The sequence below is a fragment of the Lactuca virosa genome, chromosome 5, assembly GCF_052849685.1.
Source record: "Lactuca virosa cultivar CGN04683 chromosome 5, Lactuca_virosa_CGN04683_v6, whole genome shotgun sequence".
NCBI classification, from domain to species: domain Eukaryota; kingdom Viridiplantae; phylum Streptophyta; class Magnoliopsida; order Asterales; family Asteraceae; genus Lactuca; species Lactuca virosa.
In genome coordinates, this window is record NC_136430.1 from 221,110,491 (window position 1) to 221,132,501 (window position 22,011).

At 35.0% G+C, this 22,011-nt stretch overlaps 1 protein-coding gene across 1 annotated transcript; it reads left to right on the top strand.

The window, feature by feature from the left end:
• Positions 1 to 11,337: 11,337 nt before the first annotated feature.
• On the top strand, positions 11,338 to 19,844 carry LOC145114953 (lysine-specific demethylase JMJ26-like). The gene is made up of 13 exons (XM_079051082.1): positions 11,338 to 11,871; positions 11,982 to 12,103; positions 12,436 to 12,532; positions 12,630 to 12,771; positions 13,154 to 13,217; positions 13,307 to 14,048; positions 15,126 to 15,455; positions 16,186 to 16,716; positions 16,812 to 16,884; positions 16,972 to 17,057; positions 18,268 to 18,387; positions 18,815 to 18,879; positions 19,216 to 19,844. Exons 1-13 carry the CDS (start codon positions 11,503 to 11,505, stop codon positions 19,694 to 19,696), a joined length of 3,222 nt encoding a protein of 1,073 aa, XP_078907208.1. The 5' UTR covers positions 11,338 to 11,502; the 3' UTR covers positions 19,697 to 19,844.
• Positions 19,845 to 22,011: the final 2,167 nt, after the last annotated feature.

The following is a 22,011-nucleotide window of genomic DNA, read 5'->3' on the forward strand; positions in this document are numbered from 1 at the left end:
TACTATGTATACCAACTATACATGCCACTTGTACAACAAACATTGACCTTGTCTCAACCTATTGTCCAAAATACCCAAAATACCCTGCGGTCAAACTTGGTCACAACCATGGTCGAAGGTCAAAGTCAACAAGGTCAACAATCAGCTTAAACAAAGTCAACGTCACGTCGTGACCATTCCTTGGTCATGTCGTGAGAATGTAACGACAAACAATCACGATTCTAGATACCATCACATCTTGACATATCCTATGTCACATCGTGACTTCTGGTCAGAAGGCCAAAATATTCATTAAGTGCTTAATTTATTCAGACCAAGGCCCATAACCTCAGATCTAGTTCCTAAATAGCTTCATTATGGATAAAGTTTCCAACTTTATCTATTAGGATGGTCCAAACTGTTGGATTAGTGTCTAAGTCCATAACTATATTTGGTATGTACTTGACCCGGTTGTAGCATGGTCCTTTTGGGTTGCCTCACACCGGTGACTAGACAGGATGACTGTTAAGGAGAGAGGCTGATTTATTGTTAAGAATAATAAATTGGAGTATAAATATGATTTGTTAATATATTATATGAACAATATATTAATTTGGAATCATATTATTAATTAGTATTTAATCAGAAATTCATTAGGAATTAATTTTGGGATTAAAGGAATTAATTAAAGTGCAGGGGCTGTTTTATAATTATTTGATAGTTGAGACTTTGGGCCATTGGATCACCTTTATTAAGGCTTGGCCGAAAATCCTAGAGGGATCTAGGAGTTTTCGTCCAAGGGCTTAAGGAAAGGAGTCAATGGGTTTGCTTAGGCCTTAAGCTAAGGGATTAGGGTTTCCACCTCGAAACCCTAGTTGACTTCAACTATAAATAGCACCCTAAGACACTCAAAATCGGCACCCCTTGGAGAAACCCGAGTACAGCCAATTTTGTGAGCTTATTACCCTCCATCCTCTCTCTCATATTCATCCTCTCACTCAAGTGTGTTTGTGAGCCATTAGAGGTACTACACTTGTGGTACTTGCTTTCAAAAGCTAAGGAGATCCAAGAAACAAGTTGTTATTACTACATAACAACAAGAGGTATGTATTCTATTCTTATATTTGATTTTCGAAAATTATAGATGCATGCTAGGTTTCTTTTTGTGTTCATAAAGTTGTATGTCTAATAGTGAAAACATAGATCCAATTAGGGTTGCATGCACACATAGGATTGTTTGTATAAAACCCATCACAAACAACCAAGATCTGGTCTTTAAGTATGAAAAGGACCAAGAATGCATCTTTCTCAGCTAAATCCATTAAGTCCAAGTCTCAAACCTTCAAATCTGAATCAACATGCTGTTTAAATGGATAAAGTTTCCAACTTTATCCATAATAATGTCTCAAGCTTTGAAGATCTAAACTTTAATACACCAAAATGACCTAAATGACCAAAATAACTTGTATGGCTGAAAAGGAAGGAAAAAGATCAAAACTTTCCTAGTCCATGAGGTTCAAGAAAACATTCTAAACTTGATCAAAAAGGGGTTGGAGTCCAGATCTGAAACATACAATGGTCTTGGGACCTTGGAGAGTAATAAAGTTGCAAACTTTCTTCTCAACTCTCACTCAAAACTCATTAAAATGGACCAAAACACCAAATACACTTAGATCCAAAGATTTCCATTATAAATTAATTAAAGAAGAAAGTTTTACATAGACGTATCGGGTAAACGAGCAACAAGTTGTGCTGTAACCCCTTTTTGGATGACAAAACTAATTATTTTAAAAGGTCTAGAAGGCAGATGAAAGTTGGGATCTTCAATTGCCAAGTTTCAAGGATCAATGTTGCACGGAAATATTGCTCCAAAACCACCAAAAACTCCAAAAATTAGATGAGAAAATAGAGGGGATGCTTAAATCCTGAAAATCGAGGTTAGGGTTTCTCCCAGGAGGTTCTAGATTTGATGGAGGCTAAGAAAATACCCTAAAACATGAATCCTTACCTTTAAATACCTTGAAAACCCTACACATTTCGTGGGCCTTGGGTTGCATAGTTCTCATGTCGTGAGAATATATTCTCATCTTGCGAGCACTTCTCACGTCGTGAGAATTACTGCTCACCACGTGAGAACGGGTTTCACCTAATTTCACTCTAACTTCAAATAGTCATAACTTCTTTGTTTCAACTCTGTTTTCAGCGATCTTTATATCCACAATTAGGTATCGACGAGCCCCATACTTCTATCTTGTTAATTTTGGATTAACACATGCTGAATTAAAAACCATAATTCATGAAAGAAGTCTAAAACATCACTTTTCCCATTTTACCCTTTCGCTCCAAGACACAAACCAAGGCTTTAATCACTTATCCAACATTGTCATCATCAAGTAAGGTCTAAACCCCATTCCATTGAAGCCCAAGACCTTACTTGATCTATTCATTGTCCACAATCCCGAAAATAAGAAACTTCTCGAAACAGGATGTTACAATTCAACTGACTTTTAGTTATACATATAGTATTAAACGTTTTAATATATACAAGGATGTATTTTTAAAACTTTTTAAAACACAAGGTTTAAATATAACTATCTAAATTAATCATATAATTAATTAATCAATTTAAACCTATTATGGATTAATAATTATCTTTTAATTAATCAATAATTAAATTTATTATTAAACCCATAAGGATAATCCATTTAATTAATCTTATAATTAAATATTATCTATTCAAGATTATTTCCTAATATTTAGGCCAATTATCTAAGATATTAAAAAATCAGACTTTGCCAGATTTAAAACTAGATAATTACCAAAATTTACCACATAAAGCAAATTAGGCAGAAAATCCGTGTTGCACTATAAATAGGCCTTTACCCCTTAGGATTTTCGGCCACTTGAAACCCTAGAGAGATAGCCTGTAACATCCCACAATTCAAGACCAAAAATTTCATTTTTAAAATAAGTTATTATAAAACCAATTAGTATAGTATCATCCATAATAACATCCCATGTTAAAACCAAAGTGTAAATAATCAAAACATGTTATCATAAAACAATATCAGAGTGTAATCCCAAAGATCTCATGTGCGGAAAACATAGTGTGATGCGCTGCGATCGAGCCGGCTCCTTCCCTTTGAAAACGAGGTACCTGAAACCAAAATTGAAAATCGTACGCACGAAGCTTAGTGAGTCCCCCCATTATACCATACACCATACAAATTACGTACTGCCAGGCATATCTGGGTACCCGACCTACCCTGTCAGGCATATCCGGGTGCCTGACCTACCTTGTCAAGCATATCTGGGTGCTCGACCTACCCTGCTGAGCATACCGGGGTGCTCAACCTACCCCACTGTCAGGCATACTGGGGTGCCCGACCTACCCCATGTCAGGCATATCTGGGTGCCTGACCTACCCTCCGATGTATCTCAACCGGTTGCGGGGACTATTTCACCTCCTACCACTACCACATAATAACATAACATAACATAAACATACTGACAGGCATACCGGGGTGCCCGACCTACCCCTTTGGTCCTTTCGACTTGATACGGAGACTATTCCCCCTACTACCACTATCATATAACATCATATCATACTAGCACACAAAACATAACAGATAGTGGCATACCAGACAATCATCTAACAAACAACTCCTACTAGTGGGCCGACATTGTGGCCTTAGACCCACTTCTACTGGAATGTAACTCACCTCGCGCTGTTGAAGTCTCGTAGACAATACTCTAGCTGCTGGATGACATGTTCTCGAACTGTCAATCATCAAAATAACACCCAATCAGTAATTGGGTTCCAATATATATATCCATAAGTCCATGTATGGGGTAAAAGACTACTCTACCCCTAACTTAGCTTGATTCAAGCCTAAGGCCCAATCCAAAGGCCCAAAAGTCAACTATGAGTCAAATCCCAACATATGGCCCAATTTTCCAAATTGGGCCCAAACCTCTACATGGTCTTCTCCTAAGGTCCAACCATTTAGTCCGGTCCAGACATTTGGCATTTTTAATGGCCCAATATCTCATAATCATAAAGGGCCAATTATGGCCCATCTATGGCCCAATTTTCCAAATTGGGCCCAAACCCTCACATGGGCCTTACCCTAAAGCCCATCAAATTATTCTGGTCCATATGCTTGTTCTTGGATGACCCATTATTAGCCCAATCACCAAAACCCAATAGGAAGGCCCAACTTAAGGCCCAAGCAAGATTAGGGTTTTCACATAAAACGACGATTAGGGTTAAGTGTTTCTTACCGAACTCATTAAGGACTTAATCCATTAAGTCCATCAATCTACTAGGTCAATCATATAGTGTGGCCGAGCTTAATACATAATCCCAATCCGGTCATCCAAAATGCGGGTCCCGACAACCCATAATCCATATATCCAAAATTAGGGTTTTCTAAACCCTAATTAGGGTTTCCAACCCAATCACAACCCAATAGGCCCAAAAGCTAAGTCTTTAGATCAATTAGGGTTTCATTACGCCCACTAGGGTTTCATTAATCGGGCACCACCCACTACCACCTCGGGTAGTGGTGGTCAACGGCGGCTCACGGTGTCGGCCACCACCTCATGGTGGTGGTTATGGTTCTAGTCCATTTTTGTCTACGCAACCCAAACGGAATCTAAACACAAACAAAGCACACCGCCACCCAACACGACGACTGGTGGCAGCAGCCACCACCTCACGGTGGTGGTTATGAGTTTTCTTATTATTATACTATCACCGATTACAATTTACAACATAAATCCCTAATAAACACACACACACACTAAAATAAACACACACACATACACACACATCCACCCTTGTGGTAGCCGGCGGTGACACATGTGGCAGCCACCTCCTCACGGTGGTGGTGGTGGTTGTTCTCGGTTTTCCGGCCAAAGTAATACATACAACATAATACATCAACACACACCTAAACACATGGTAAAACACGCACACAGCCACCTTCCACGGTGACTGGTGGCGACGGAAGGTGGCAGAAGACGGCGGCCACCATGGCTGGTGGCCATGGTGGTTCTTTTCCTCGATCTCCGCCCAGAAACACTCGCACAAGATATCTTGGGTCCATCAACACGTATATCCCAAACACAACACGAGACCACAACTCCCCAACTATCGACTAGGCAGCTGGAACAAATTGAAACAACGACCAAAGGTCATTTTCGGTGGCAACAGCGGCGCACATGACGTCTAACACCTCGAGAAGGACGAAAATGCGAGATGAGGTTGGTCTAACCGAGAGATTCTGGTCGTTCGCGACCTGCTCTTCTTCGTTCGTAGCTCACACTTCGGTCTCAGTGGGGTTTCTCCGGCCATTCACGACATTACAGGCGACATCAGGTAGCGGAATAGCGGCGTTCTTCGACGAGGCAGCAGGCGGAAACGGTGGTTGTCGGACTCGGTGATGCAAACAGTGGCTGAGGAGCGATCCTATGGTGGTAGCGGTGACCGAAGGTGAAGAAGGAGGGTGACGGCCGGTGGTAGGAGGCATAAGGGTGGAGGTGGCGGCTGTTTTTATCTTTAGGGTTAGGGTTTGTATGGGTTATATACCCGGCCATAGGAAACTTTACCCCATAATGACAGATATGGCCCCTCCCCCATAAGAATCTTTCCAAACGAGTCCTTAATTTACCATTTAAACCCCGCCTTCTGAAATCCCTTATAAATCAAGTCCGAGATTTTACCAAGCAGCCCCTCCCTCTATAAATTATTTTCAATTGAAGTCCTTATGTTACCAAATGATCCCTCCTCTACAAAACCTTTTCAATTTAGGTCCAGAATTCACTCTTTAGCCCCTGCTTCCATAAATCCTTTCATATTAAGTCCCATACTTACCAAACGCCCATTGTCTTCTAAAAATCTTTACAAAATAAATCCTGGAACTTACACTTTTAACCCCCAACTTCTAAAATATGCTAGTTAACTCCTCGATCCAACACCTTGCTATATAATTATTGATTTTAGGGCTAATATTCATTCATTAATTTGTTTATTTATTTATTTAATAAACGGGGTGTTACATAGCCGAAAATCCTTAGTTCCCCTCTCTCATCCTCTTGCTAGTGTTGGGTGTGATCTACTAGAGGCACGACATTTGTGGTGCTTGCTCTCTAAGCTTCAACAACACAAGGTATGTATTCTAACCCTAGTTACTATTTTCGAAATTAGTAATGGTTTCCTAGGGTTTTCCATTTGATGTTCAAAAGTCGTATGTTCAATTATAGAAAACATAGATCAGGAATTAGGGTTGCATGCACACATACATTTTTGTTTGTTATGCTCAAAACCCATCAGCCATTAACCATCACCACCACCAATCAGTGCCAATACCGCCAACATCCTTCCCTAAAAAAATCAGATGTAGATAAAAAAATCAAAATTCACAATTTAATTCAACATTTGAGACACTATTTCACAACTTAATTCAATATCCCAGAGACTAACTCACAATTTAGTGAATCAAAAGATACATATTCACATTTTAATAACTTACATATTCACATATTAATATATGAAAAACACATATTCACAACTTAATAATTTAACAAATTTCGTTGAAGTATTACATCAAACACATTGTGTGCACCACATACATCCGATCCATAATCACCATAATGCAGAAGATCTGAACAAATATACAGAGAGACATTATATTAACAATTTATTCATTGTTTAAACTCTAAAAAAACTTCACCAATAGCACTCACAACTAAATTTACAACTTAATAACTTACCTAATTTCAATGAGGCATTTCATCAAGCACATTATGTGCATCTTTTTTTGCATAAGTTTTTTTTTATGTAAACACCATCACCGGAGACCAGATCTGATACGGTGGTGGAACTTTCGTCGGCTGCCGTGAGATACACCACACATACAAACACCAGATCTAACCTGAAAAATACACAAACACATTAGATTTGATCACGATCTGGTGATGTTTGACTAGAGATCAGATAAAATAAATAGAGGAGAGTTAGAGAGAAGAAATAAGTGGTCACAAAACATATCTGGTACAAATCCAGCTGAGATTTTGCCCGTGATGGAACTACTAGAGGGAAAAAATGATTTCAAGAGTTCTAGATCAAAAACGAGTAGATTAGCACCTATAGATTGCGATGATGACTGCTATTTGTGATTTGTGATGCTCCAACGACGACAACAACGATAGGAGAACAGATCTGATGTGGATCCAACGCTAACATGGTGAAATAATAACAAAAAGATTTCTAAAATAGCACCAAATACTCAAATTTACATTAGATATGACCATATTTGGTGTGAGAGAAGATAGTGTCGATCGTTAGTGGTGTTGTAGTCGCTGACAGTGGTGTCGATCACCAAGGGATGCGGCAGTCACCTTATTTTTTCAGATCTGGAACCACCATAGAGAAGGGAGGTGGCTATAGTAGTGTAGCGACAAAGGAGGGAACAAACATACATTAGGCTAACGTCAACGACAGTGGTGGAGGAAGCAACAATGGTGGCTCCGACGGCGATGGTAGGTGGTGTTAGGTGTGTGTTCTTAAAGGTTGGTAGAAGATTTGAGAGAGTATGAGAGTTTATGAGTTTGAGAGATATGATGGGTTTAAATCTAACTTTAAGTGTTCCTGTTTGAATGAAAAAAATACTCTTAATGAAAGAGGTTCTTAACCTTTAAGAGTTCTCATTTGATCTTTTTTGTTCTCTCTCTCTCTCTGTATATATATATATATATATATATATATATATATATATATATATATATATATATATATATATATATATATATATAGTAAATTACACGAATGGTCCTTATGCTTTGGGGTAATTTGCACGCTTGGTCCCTAACTTATTATTTTAACTCGGAAGGTCCCTACTGTTTGTTTTTGTTACACGCTTCGTCCCTACTGTTTGTTTTTGTTACACGTTTGATCCCTGTCTTACCTAAAAAGACTATTATTTAAATAGGAAAAAATGGTAGGGTATGTAAGGTAAGGTGAATGGGTGAGGTTGGGGGTGTGTTTATTTAAATAAATTAAAAAATCAAGGGGAAAATAGTCTTTTTAGGTAAGACAGGGACCAAACGTGTAACAAAAACAAACATTAGGGATCTTCCGAGTTAAAAAAATAAGTTAGGGACCAAAAGCGTAAATTACCCTAAACCATAGGGACCATTTGTGTAATTTACTCATATATATATATATATATATATGTATATATATATATATATATATATATATATATATATATATATATATATTGATGTTGATGTTGAAAAATGATGAGCTTATTATGAGTTCGTAAGTTCTTACGAATCTTTTGGTTCTCAAAAGAACCTGACTATATATATATATATACACACTAGGCGAATGCATGTGCATTGCGCATAAACACCTATATAGTTGAAGTCTTTACAAATATATGTTTTTTTAATATAACAATAACGTTGTTGTTAAATTTGATATAATAATTCGTATACTATATTGATATAGTATATTGATTATTTTTAATTATATGATAATATATATGTCTATTATAACTGCATAATCTAAATCGTTTGAATGACTTCTGTCCGCAAGTTACACATGAATAAAATTAAATATAATATATGGTTTAATTTTATTTATAGTTGTTGTTATTGTTAATTAATTTTTTTAAATTTATTACTGTTTTAATTGCTATCATTATGGTTATTTAAAACATCAAACATTGTTTTTTGATTTTAAAGGTAACAATATAGTCATTTATATAAAGTTATTTTTAATTATTGTTATTGTAAGTTATTTTAAGCTATTTATTTGAAAACTTTTAATGATTATAAAAATATCTTTAGGAAATATTTTAGTTAAGTTGAAATTACATTTTAATTTTTGTATTTATCACTACAACTTATCACTTTTAACTATTTATAAAATATTCTTTGGCTTTTTAAATGGAACTGAAATTTATATTTAAGTTGATACTGTAATGTTATATTTAAATTAACAAATTAAGTATTTTGTCCAAACTGTTCAAAAGTTGTAGCTTTAAACTGATAATGGTTTACATGCAACAACATTTTAAATCTAATAAATTAAGTATAATATGTTAAAAGTTAGAGACATAACTTTATAAGTAGAAGTAAATATATTATTTTAAAATTGAAATTTAGTTTATTTATGATTACACTTTAGGTTTAATATTTATTTAACCTTATTAACTAACTTATAATCATTATTAGAAAGACTCTACAATTTATCATTTTTAACTATTTACAAAATATTTTTGGGTTGTTTAATTTAAACTAAAATTTATATTTAAGTTGACACTGTAATGTTATATTTAAATTAATAATTTAAGTATTTTATACAAATTGTTCCAAAATTGTATCTTTAAAATGATAATGGTTTACATTCAACAATATATTAAAACTAATAATAATATGTTAAAAGTTAAAAAAACATAACTTTATAAGTAGAAGTAAATATATGATTTTAATATTGAAATTTAGTTTATATATGATTACACTTTAGGTTTGATATTTATTTAACATTATTAACTAACTTACAACTATTATTAGAAAGAAATTGAAAAGTCATGGGAGTTTCAAATGAATGTGGTGAAAGGAAAAATGCATGAGAGTTTTAAATGAATGTGGTGAAAGAAAAAATGTTTCCTTTATAATATATTATGATGATATGATATTTTCGCGCGTTGCGCAGAAACAACTATAGTTGAAGTCTTTACAAATATATGTTTTTTTTAAATATAGCAATAACGTTGTTGTTAAATTTGATATAATAATTCGTATACTAAATTGATATAATATATTGATTATTTTGAATTATATGATAACATATATACATCTATTATAACTGCATAATCTCAATCGTTTGAATGACTTCTATTTGCGACTTACACATGAATAAAATTAAATATAATATATGGTTTAATGTTATTTATAGTTGTTGTTATTGTTAATTAATTTTTTAAAATTTATTTACTTAATGTTTTAATTTCTATCATTATAATTATTTAAAACATCAAACATTGTTTTTTGATTTTAAAGGTAACAATATAATCATTTATATAAAGTTATTTTTAACTGTTGTTATTGTAAGTTATTTTAAGCTACTTATTTGAAAGATTTTAACGATTATAAAAATATCTTTTGGAAATATTTTAGTTAAATTGAGATTGAGATTACAATTTAGTTTTTGCATTTATCATTACAATTTATCACTTTTAACTATTTACAAAAGATTCTTTGGTTTTTTAAGTGGAACTGAAATTTATATTTAAGTTAACATTGTAATGTTATATTTAAATTAACAATTTAAGTATTTTGTCCAAACTGTTCAAAGTTGTAGCTTTAAATTGATAATGGTTTACATACAACAACATATTAAATCTAATAAATTAAGTATAATATGTCAAATGTTAAAGACGTAACTTTATAACTTTATAATTAGAGGTAAAAATATTATTTTAAAAATGATATTTAGTATATTTAGGATTACACTTTAGGTTTGATATTTATTTAACCTTGTTAACCAACTTAAAATCATTATTAGAAAGACACTATAATTAATCACTTTTAACTATTTACAAAATACTATTTGGGTTGTTTAAGTTAAACTAAAATTTATATTTAAGTTGACCCTATATTGTTATATTCAAATTACTAATTTAAATATTTTATACAACTTGTTCCAAAATTGTATCTTTAAAATGATAATGGTTTACATTTAACAATATATTAAAACTAATAAATTAAGTATGATATGTTAAAAGTTAAAAAACATAACTTTATAAATAGAAGTAAAGATATTATTTTAATATTGAAATTTAGTTTATATATGATTACACTTTAGGTTTTAATATTTATTTAACCTTATTAACCAACTTATAATTATTATTAGAAAGAAATTGAAAAGTCATTAGAGTTTCAAATGAATGTGGTGAAAGTGAAAATGCATAAGAGTTTCAAATGAATGTGGTGAAAAGAAAAATTCTTCCTCTATAATATAGTATGATATATAATTTCAACATTTCATAATTAATCCTTGAGGTATACATAATTTTTAGATTTGGCCCAAGGACATTTTGGATATTTAGAATAAAAACTAAATACTAAGAAGTTAAAGTTAACAGAAGGACCATTTATGCAATTTCTTAAACCATAAGGACCAACGACATGATTTTTTTTCATAGAAGTCCTCAAATTAAATATTTTGCAAACCAAAGGGACAAATTATGAAATTTTGTAAAAAAAAAAAAAACTCTTTTGATAATTTCCCTTTATATTAATTGCAAAAAGTGTATCGGTATCGTTAACGTTTTCGGACACTGATTGAGTGACGTGCCAAGTTATTTTCACTGTACAGCACAACCTGTTTGTAAAACCCGCGAAGTGGAGCTGGAATCCCAATTTTGAATCCACATCAGGCCCCCATTGTTTTCGAAACCCTAATTCCACACACGTCTCTCTCGTTCCACTGAAAAAATCCGTTTGTTGATGGCGACAACGATTACGAAGAACGAGAATGTTGTTAAGGTTAAAGCCGAAGGTGACGGAGTTGAAGAACAAAATGAGGTTTCTAAATCTGAAGCAGAGCCGAAGGAGGGTGTTCAGAAGAAGAGAGGTAGGAAAAGAGGTCGGAAAGTGAACAACGGGAACACTTGTAATGCTATTAAATCTCAAGAGAAGAGTTATAAACCGCGTGGTCGTCCGAAACAGGCTGTTACTATAAAGGAGGAAATGACGACGACGATGTTCCCAGAAGAAGCTATGGTTGATGCTGAAACTGCTCTTGCTACTCCTGATCGAGTGGGAAACGACAACAGCGAAGCAATAAACAGCAAAGAGGGCACAAACGAGAATGGAGTAATATCATGTGTCCCTGATTTCTCTCTTTTTTAGTTAACGAAATCTGCTTAATTACTCTGGCACATATCTGATCAAACTTTATCTGTTTATATTCCATCCATTGGCAGGGAAACCTAATTAAAGTAGAGCCAAACACGTGCCATCAATGCCAAAATAACCATAAGCGAAGAGTTGTTCGGTGCCAGCGATGCACTAGAAGGCGTTACTGTGTGCCTTGCATTAAAAAATGGTATGAGTTGTCAAAAAAAAATTCTTCCTATGTAGTTGAGCAACTGAATTGAATGTTTACTTTGCAAGGTTCAGTCTAGTTGACTTATTACCAGTTACATCATTTTAACCCTTCACATTTGCCTGCATTGGCATCAGCGTTGCTAAATTTTTTTGCTGAGTGCAACAAGTAGCCATTATTGACCTTTGTAATTAGCTTGGTTGAATCTGTAGAAGCATGCTTCCGTAACTTACTAACTTGATGTCCAATTGTAGAAAATTCTCTTTTAAGCAGACTGTAGTTAAATCACTGGCAGTTTTCATATTTCTCTCTTTGTTTATTCTGTTCTGTAGGTACCCTAACATGACAGAGGAAATGTTTGCTGAGTGTTGCCCTGTTTGCCAAGGCAACTGCAACTCTATAAAATGCTTGCGAAATGTGAACAATAAAGTTGGTTCCTGTAGCTCATCTTTTGTTATGGAACGTATTGATGTTCTTACTCTCAACCAGATAAGAAATTTAATACTGAATCTGTTGTTGGGTTTAGGTCAAAGAGAAGATTGATTTCAAACCTAATGATGATCAGAAAGTTCGATATTCTATTTACATCCTGCATGTGCTTTTTCCGTTCTTGAAGCATGTAAATGAGCAGCACATGAAAGAGATAGCAATAGAGTCTAGAATTCAAGGTATTTTTTGCTGTTTATCTCATTTTTCTTGCTTTATTTAAAATGTAGACCTTCTAGTTCACATTGTAGCTAATCTAAATCAGTGATGCCATATATGATTCTTGACTAATGATGATGACTATTTCATTCTTATGGAAAAAGGTTCGAGTCAGATAAGTTCATTGTTGAGACTTCATGGAAATGCAAGGAAAGTCGTTTCTTCGGCTTAACTTCTCAACCTGAAGTCTCAAGTCTCATCCTTCATCATTTTAACTTAATTTCTATATACGATCTCATAATGGATGACATGAACTTGAATCTTTGACCTTGAACTCAATATGAATGGATAAATGGCAATCAGCCATACTTTATGTAGGTTTCCCTGACTTTATTACTTGGGCAGGATCTTCTATATCGGAGGTACAGTTGAAGAAGGTAGAGTGCAGCTTGGATAAGCAAATGCACTGGTATGCCATTTCAATGATTGTACGTGTCTTTGAGGATTTTGTTTCTTGGGCGATGCATTCCTGTTTTGATTGTTCCCTGATATATGCAGTGACTGCTGTAAAACATCAATTTTTGACTTGCATAGAAGCTGCCCTTCTTGTCATTATAACCTTTGCCTTCAATGTTGCTGGGAATTGCGAGATGGCAACCCTCAAGGAAACAAAGAAGGAGTTATCATTGAACCTAAAGATCCAGGGCCTGAGTACTTACATGGCATCCCTAAGGGATTCAGGAAAGCATGGAAAAAGACATGTTATGTTGAGAAGGCTGCTGAAGATCCTGCACCGAAGGAAAAGCAAACTCATGACTGGAATTCTTTGGTTGATGGCAGAATTCTTTGCCCTCCAAAAAGTATGGGTGGTTGTGGTCGTGGGATTTTAGAGTTGATGCACATAAAGTCACTTGACAGTGTTTCAAAATTGTTGGAAAAAACACAAAAGCTCTTAAAGATGCACAAACTGGAGGAAGATATGAGGGATATGCCTGAGAAATGGTGCACATGTTCTTCAGATGGTGGTGATGAGCAGCTACGAAAAGCTGCATCTCGTGAAAATTCCAGTGACAATTACTTGTATTGTCCACGTGCAAAGGACATTAAAGCTGGAGATTTGAAGCATTTTCAGTGGCATTGGTCAAAAGGGGAGCCAGTAATAGTCAGCAATGTTCTAGAAACTACACTTGGGTTGAGCTGGGAACCCATGGTCATGTGGCGTGCTTTTCGCTGGGCTTCAAACTCCAAAGAAAACAAGCTCTCAGATGAGGCTGCTATTAACTGTTTGGATTGGTGTGAGGTTGGATAAGTACCTTTATTTTTTACATCTTTTATTTATTTTTCTAGTGTTCTGAGGTGATTGGTGGATGTATACAGTTCATACAAGCTTGGGAGAACATTTTCTATTTCTATTGATATGAACTTCTCTCCTAGTATAGTATCACGAGGTTCCACCTCTTCAGATGCCTTACGGAGAAAATGTAGAGAAAGAAATAGGGATCTCTATATTTGTGTGTTCATCATCATGGAGAAGGTGTATGATACTATACTAGGAGAGACATTTTGAGGACCCTGGATGGAAGGGTACCATCTGTGTCCAACCTCTAGTAGGAGTAGGTGGCACCAGTCTTTCTTGGTGGAAATTGGGTTACATTAGGGATTGGATCTTAGCCTTACATCTTTGCTTTGATTATGGACCTGAGAGTCAGGAAGGGGTGCTCTAGGCACTTTTTTTACCAATGATATTGTGTTGATGGCAGAGATTGAATGAGTTGAATGCTAGGTTAGATACTTGGAACCCAAAGGAGAATTTCAAGTACTTGGAGTGTAGATCCATAAGGAAGAAGATGTTGAGGACGTTGTTACTCACCACATAAAGACCGAATGGTTAAAGTGGAGGACAACCAAAGGAGTTTAGTGTGACAAGGTCCCGCTGAAACTGAGGGGAAATATTATTATAGGGTGGCAGTTAGGCTAAATGTGTTGACTTTGTCTGATTAAGAAGGAACATGAGAGGAAGGTTGAAGTTGTGGAAATAAGGATAGTGTGGTGGACATGCTGTGTGGGACAAGATACTGAATGCAATAATAAAAACTATTAGGGAGTGATTTTCCTCGTGACTGTTGTCCCAATTTTTCATTCTGTATGCGCTTTTTTTCTTTCTCCCCTCCATTCATCATTGTGAGCTCACGTTTCATATGCCAGAGGTCATCTATGAAAGCATTCTATCTACCCTTGGGTGAAAATATGACTGTATACATCTTACCTCCCTCTTACCCCATTTATATAGGATTTGGGTTTAGTTGTTGTTTGCCTTTAAGTTAATACTACATTGAGATATATTACATGCCTAATCAAGTTTTCTCATGACATGCAGGTTGATGTTAATCTTCAAAAGTTTTTTACTTGGTATACGGACGGTATATATGACACTGAAGGGTGGCCTCAGATCCTAAAGCTGAAAGACTGGCCTCCATCAAATTCATTTGAAGAACGGTTCCCACGTCATGGTGTTGAATTCATCACTTCCTTGCCCTTCAAAGAATATACACATCCTCGTGATGGATACCTTAATCTTGCTGTCAAGTTACCTGAAAAATCTTTGAAGCCACACATGGGTCCTAAAACTTATATAGCTTATGGTGTTTCTGAAGAATTGGGACGTGGAGACTCTGTAACTAAACTTCATTGTCACAAGTCTGATGTGGTATGTTTTTTCTGTTTGGTTATGCCAAATTCTTCTGCTTGAAATTTTCTATTCTGATTTTAGGCAAAGACAAGATCTCCAGTGTTGGATTTCATCTAGTATCATTGGAATTGAATTTTGCTCTTTAGGCATCATCAAGAAAACTTTTTTTCCCCTTTTAGTTATAGAAGTTGCCATTTCAATTTGTATGAGAAGGAATTGGTTTGCTGATGTCTTCAAAAGAAATATAACAGAAGCTGTCATGAAAGTTCGTTTACGTTCATAACAGAAGCTGGAATGCAATCTTAGTTTTTTCCCCTTTCTTGATCTGTTGGAAGAAACGAACAGCTCTCTTCTGTTTCTCATCTTTTTTCTGTTGTTAAAAGAATAAAAAGCAGTAATTGCAGTACTTCTTGGACTCACCATGGAAAAAAGAACCACTAATTAGAAAAGTAAAGTGAAGTGAACTTTATGAAGTAGCTGTTATTTACTATCCGAGTTAAAACATCAATTTGTAATGCCTGTTTTTGATTTACAACATAAAATCATCTAGCTTTATTTTAAGAAGACAAAACCCTGATCTAAACATTTTGGTATGTCAAAATAAAATCATTTTGCAAAAATTGAACCTGTCATGTCAGCTTTTCTTGTGAAGAGTTATTTCAAAGAGAAATATTCTCTGTTTTGCACACCTAATCTGTTTTGGTTTTATGTATTTTCGTTCATAAATATTTTGTTTGGTGACATGCAGGTGAATGTGCTGACTCATACTGCAACTGTGACCCTCGACTCTGAACATTGTAAAAGGATAAATGTATTGAAAAAGCTGCACAAGGCTCAGGATCAGAAGGAACTTTATGTTGATAACACGAAAGATGCTACTTCCAACCAAGTTGTTGGGTTGAAGAAACAAGAAGGGCATAAAACTACTAGTAATCAATCAGACCAATATTTATTGAAGGAGGAAAGTTGTGAAGGAGTTGAGTTTAACATTGATAAAAAAGATAAGAAGAGAAAGGATTCAATGAAAGGGGTTGTGGGAGTGGGGCCAGATGGAAATAAACGAAAGAAAAAGAAGGGCAGGAAACAAGTGGTATCTTCTGATAGTGAAGAAGTTGATAAGCAGGATGATATTTCAGGTAGTTGTGTGGATGGATTTGATTTGGGAGATGGAGGTGCTCTGTGGGACATATTTAGGAGGGAAGATACTCCTAAACTCCAGGAATATCTCAAAAAACACTTTAAAGAGTTTAGACATGTCTTTTGTCGACCAGTGGAGCAGGTAGTCCTTACTTATAGTTGAAATTCTTCTATGTGTTGCATTACATTCCTAAATAGTAATTTCTTAAACTGTTCCATTGTATTTTCTTGGTCCAGGTTATACACCCAATTCATGATCAAACATTTTACTTAACCATGGACCATAAAAGGAAGCTCAAGGAAGAGTTTGGTTAGTATGCATTTGCAAGGCTCTATATATCAGCTTTCACTGAAAAAAGATTTTATGATTGTGCTCATTCTTTTTGGTTATGATCAGGAATTGAAGCATGGAGTTTTGTCCAAAAGCTTGGAGATGCTGTCTTTATACCTGCTGGATGTGCCCATCAAGTTAGAAATTTAAAGGTTAGTAACCTACCACTAGTTTTTATATTACTTTTTAGTGCTTTAGATTGTTCCATTTGGAAATAATAGGGATCATCATGGCTTGATGTTGTGGGGATGAGTAAGCTGTTGACTTACATGATATTGTGAGATCCATTTCCTGAATAAACTGGTCACCCCTTGGTTGTTGACACTTGACACTCAACACTCGATCTTTGAGGTTTCTAGTCATCTGATCATTGTTTGCTTTCTCTTGAGAATGCCTTGTAGTATGCATGAGATAATTGATACTCCTTTTTCCTAATTAAGTGTCAAATCTTTGATTGATGTTATTTTGATGACATGTTTTGTGGGAAACAAGACATGAGTTTGTCCCACTCCTACATACACACAAATGCTGCTAGCTAGTAGTTCAAGAGTCATTGAAATTGAGTTTTTTCTTTTGAATATTAGAAAATAGTTTTTCTGCTTGTCCCAACATGGTATCGGAGCTTCAAGCTCTATAATCGGCTTTATTTGCCCTAACTGACAGATGTCAATTGATCATTTACAGAAATCATCCTAGTTTTTGTTGCCGATTTTTCTCACTGTTTATACCCACCACTTCAATTAGTCAGCCTAGTATTAAATCTGATGAAAAGATACTAAAAAATTCTACTAATTCTTTATATGGATTTACAGTTATATATACGGTTTTCTGTTACTCTAAACAAGGTAAGGTAAGTTTATGTCTAATTTTCTTACCTTTAGGGTTAGACATTACTGATTTTTTGAAATTAATCATCCAAAATTTCCTACACCATCATGCCTGTGTGTTCTTGAGCCGTGGCTCGTTTGTAACACACTTTTAGTGAGAAATAAAAGTTCCTTGTCTTAATCGAGTCTCTTTTCCAAAAGCTTCAGACATTGATATAAGAATAAGAGCTGTGTTTAAGGTGGAAAGAAAACTTTTCAATGACACAAACTGAGGCAACGGGTACAAGAGCCTTTTGGTGGATCTCAAATCCTTTTTCTTAAAATAATAGGAAGATGTAAGAGTCTAGTGCACTACGAAGATGTAGAGTTTTCCTTTCTGACACTCCATTCTCCATTTTTTTACGGAATGGAGATACAAGATGATTCCTACCTTTTGAAGAAATGGACTTAAGATTTGAATTGATTGAAATAATCACGAGAATTGTCGAGACGTAAGTGTTATAATAAGTGAATAGATATGTTTTTTTTTGTGCAGTCATGTATAAAAGTTGCATTGGAGTTTGTTTCTCCTGAAAATGTTGGTGAATGCATCCGATTGACAGAAGATTTCCGTGTTCTTCCCCAAAATCATAAGGCAAAAGAAGATAAGTTGGGGGTAAACAATCTTCAATTTGTTTATGTGAAATGTGTTGATTTGGGTTTATATATTATTGATAACAGGTCAAATTCGTAAAATTAAAAAGTTAGCATAAAAGGTAACATGTGGAATGACAATGCGCAACCTCCTGAATATTTTTAATAAAACATATTAGCTTGTTATTTTACTAATTTCTTTTTACAGCCATATTTTATATATTAATTACTTATGAAATTATTAAAACTGAAATGAAAGTATTGCCTGCTTAATACAACTCCTGTTTGACAACAACCTGTCCTTTTGCCACATATCTAATGCTGGTGTCAGTCAGTCAGTGTCAGTTAGGTTCATAATATCATCAGTTTCGTTAATTTCAATTTTAGTTTGTTATAAATTATTAAAATTGTGCAATTGGTTGATGCTGCTGCTAATTAATTAATTACAGGTGAAGAAAATGGCACTTCATGCAGTGGAGGCAGCTGTGAAGGACTTGGAAAAATTTGTTCCAAGGTAAAACTTTAAACCTTTTCTAAACTAATTTTATTAAGAATCAGGTCACAAATAAAACAAAAAAGGAAACTAACTAAAAAATGGAAAATATATTATTTATATATTATACTTACCTTGTTGCATTTTTGTATCGGTTGACCTATTTTCTTTAATAAAACTTAAGCCTTTATTTTTATTTAAAGAGAACAAAATACTCCAAATTTTTTTTTTTTTTTTTTCTCTCTCTATAAATAGAGCCTCATATTAGCATGTCTTTGTATACAACTTTTCATTATTCATCTTTTTACTTTGATATTTTCTACCATTGATCTAAGTAACATATTCAATTTCTTTTAGGAAGTCTGATAATCTTGAAAACTACCAAGTTGAAGTTCCAGTCACTGAAAATCTCCAAACCTTGCAAAAGGATGTGGGTTTACAAATAGATCTTGAATATGAAGAAAATGAAAGTGGTGGTGGCAATGGCATCATAAAAACATCAAGGACTAGTGAAGAAGGGGACTGTAGTGGTAGCTTAGCATGTAAAAATGCATGTGAAAAGAAAGGGAAAGGAAAAGATAAGGAATCATCACAGTCTTGTTCATCTCTTGATGAATTTGTTGCACAGCTTGGTGCAATTAGGGTTACCAGAGACAATGAAGTTGAACTCATGAAAAAAAGACTTGACTTTGAACAAAAAAGGGACCTCAAAAAGGAAGAATGGAACACTAAGAAGATGTATCACATGCATCTCAACACACTATTTGCTAAAAACCACCTGTTGCCGGAAGATGAACACATTAAGCGTCATCTCTTAGCCATGTTGTATGGCATGTGATTGCACTTTATTATTGTACATGATTTACAAGAAAACAGAAACTTGCTTATCATTCCCACACCTGTGTCTATTTACCATGGGAATCTCACATGTAAAAAGAAAATGGATAATGAAAGAAAATGACAAAACTGAACTCATTTCTCATGCATTATGTTGATTAGCATCGGCAACTTGTAAATGTAGTGCTTTTGACCATGCTTTCTTATAGTTAACGTTCGTTTGTCTTAGTCTGTTAAAAATGCTAAAATGTTTGTTTTGCCCTTCAGTTTATACTTTAGGTTAATATTCATTGTCATTTATTTTATCATTATGGTTATTATTTATTGCAAAACGGATCCACCAACCTGATCCGACCCATAATGTATCATCGTTTTCTTTCATTGTCACATTAGCTCCCACCAGTAACTTAAACCATTGGTTGCCTTGAAACCCTCCCTTGAAATCACTTGTGTGCAATTCGTTTTCGAGTCATACTTTACGAAATCCTTTGGCTAATAAAGATGCAAGTTCAATAACCAAGGGATTGGATCACTGGGCGCTGAAAAAGGCAACAAAGTTGTCGTCCAGTTGAATCATAAACAAATTTGATATTCATATAAAACAAATCGTGGATGAAAAATATAGGATATCAAAAATCAACTTCACGCACCAAACTCAAACAATTCACAGATAAACAAATTTGATTTCAATTGCAACAATCATAAACAACTCTTGATCTTGATCATGGGTTCTGGTTTTGCTATAATTACAACTTCATGTGTGAATGTGATGGGGGTGTCGAATTTATGATGGATGTGGCTGGAGATAGGAACGTTGGGGATAGGTGAGGGATATATGCACGAGGTGGTTGGAGATGTCAACAATAGGGATGAGTGGGGGGTTTCTGGAGTAGGTGGTCGGAGATATGAACAATGGAGGAGGGGTGATTAATATACAGAGGAGGTTTGTGGTGGTGGGTGTATGAAGGAGACGAGGCATCTTAACGACGAGGTAAATAAACAAATGTTATAACAGAATAAATACATGTCTTTAATAATGTTATAACAGAATAAATACATGTCTTTAATAGGCCGTGTACACTTAGAAATTCAACTATGTACCCGCCATACTCGTCTTTGTCGGATACCAACCCATAATGATAACATATCTCTTTGATATCTAACGTACATCTACAATCATTAAAATTTAAAATAGGTATAACTTATTACAAGTATACACAAGTGTTACTTAAAATGTATAAGTAACACTTGTGTATACCTTACACATGTATTAAAGACCTATAATATACACAACCAAATCATCGTTTATATTTAAACATTAAATATGTGATTCAATATCTAATTTGTTCATGTTATAACCATGCCAAACACTTGTAACATCCATAAAAAAATCAAGCAAAATTTAAACTTTTTAAAACATTTAGAAACCAACAGTTATTATAAAATTGTTTTCAAAATAGTTCTATATCAGAGTATCCCAGAAACATAGTCATAAAATGTGAGGAGCTGTACGATCACGCCTTTGCCTTCCCGCGATCATCTGAGGTACCTGAAACCAAAACTGAAACTGTAAGCCCGAAGCTTAGTGAGTTCCTCCAATATACCGATACATAACAAACAGTATACATAATAACATGTAATGGGTCCACAACTCTACAGACTGGATTACCCTCTGGTCCCACAGTGTGAGTCTGACTTGCCTCCCGGGCCCACAACTCACATTTGGTTTGCCTCCGAGCCCACAACATAAGTCTGGTTTGCTTCCGAGCCCACAACTTATGACTGGCTTGCCCCCTTCAGTTCTAAAACTGAAACATAACTAATCTGTCCTTAGTACGAGTCTGACATACCACTTGGTCCTCAGCTTGTATCTGGTATGCTAATGAGTCCTCAGTATGAGTCTGGTATGCCTTCCCGGCCCTCAGCTCATATCTGGCATACTCCAGGGTTTGTTGGTCACTGCACGAGACAGTGCAACCTCAACCCTACCCACACAACATGTCTACATATACAACTAATTGCACATATAGATAATCAAACAGTAGCACAAGTAGTCCTACAGATCTACCTAACTGGCATAGCAAACTAGCATGTATAACTATCTCATACTCAACACGTCATCTACTACTGGGATATCAAATCCAATGGTCCGACCTTGGTGCCTTAGACCCCTTAGTATAGTGAGGACAACTCACCTCGCAATGTCGATCTGAACTGAAGAATCAAACTCCCGAATCGCTGACTCACCAAACTCCCGAACTATCCAAATAACGAATATTAAGTCAATAAATGGGAATATCAATCTTGACCAAGAGT

What these genes read in the sequence shown, in the direction of transcription:
- LOC145114953 (XM_079051082.1), top strand. Translation starts at nt 11,503, where the DNA reads ATGGCGACAACGATTACGAAGAACGAGAATGTTGTTAAGGTTAAAGCC. An exon ending in TTGGATAAGCAAATGCACTG is followed by an intron (nt 13,218 to 13,306) that starts GTATGCCATTTC and finishes TGATATATGCAG; the next exon opens with TGACTGCTGTAAAACATCAA. An exon ending in ATTGTCACAAGTCTGATGTG is followed by an intron (nt 15,456 to 16,185) that starts GTATGTTTTTTC and finishes GGTGACATGCAG; the next exon opens with GTGAATGTGCTGACTCATAC.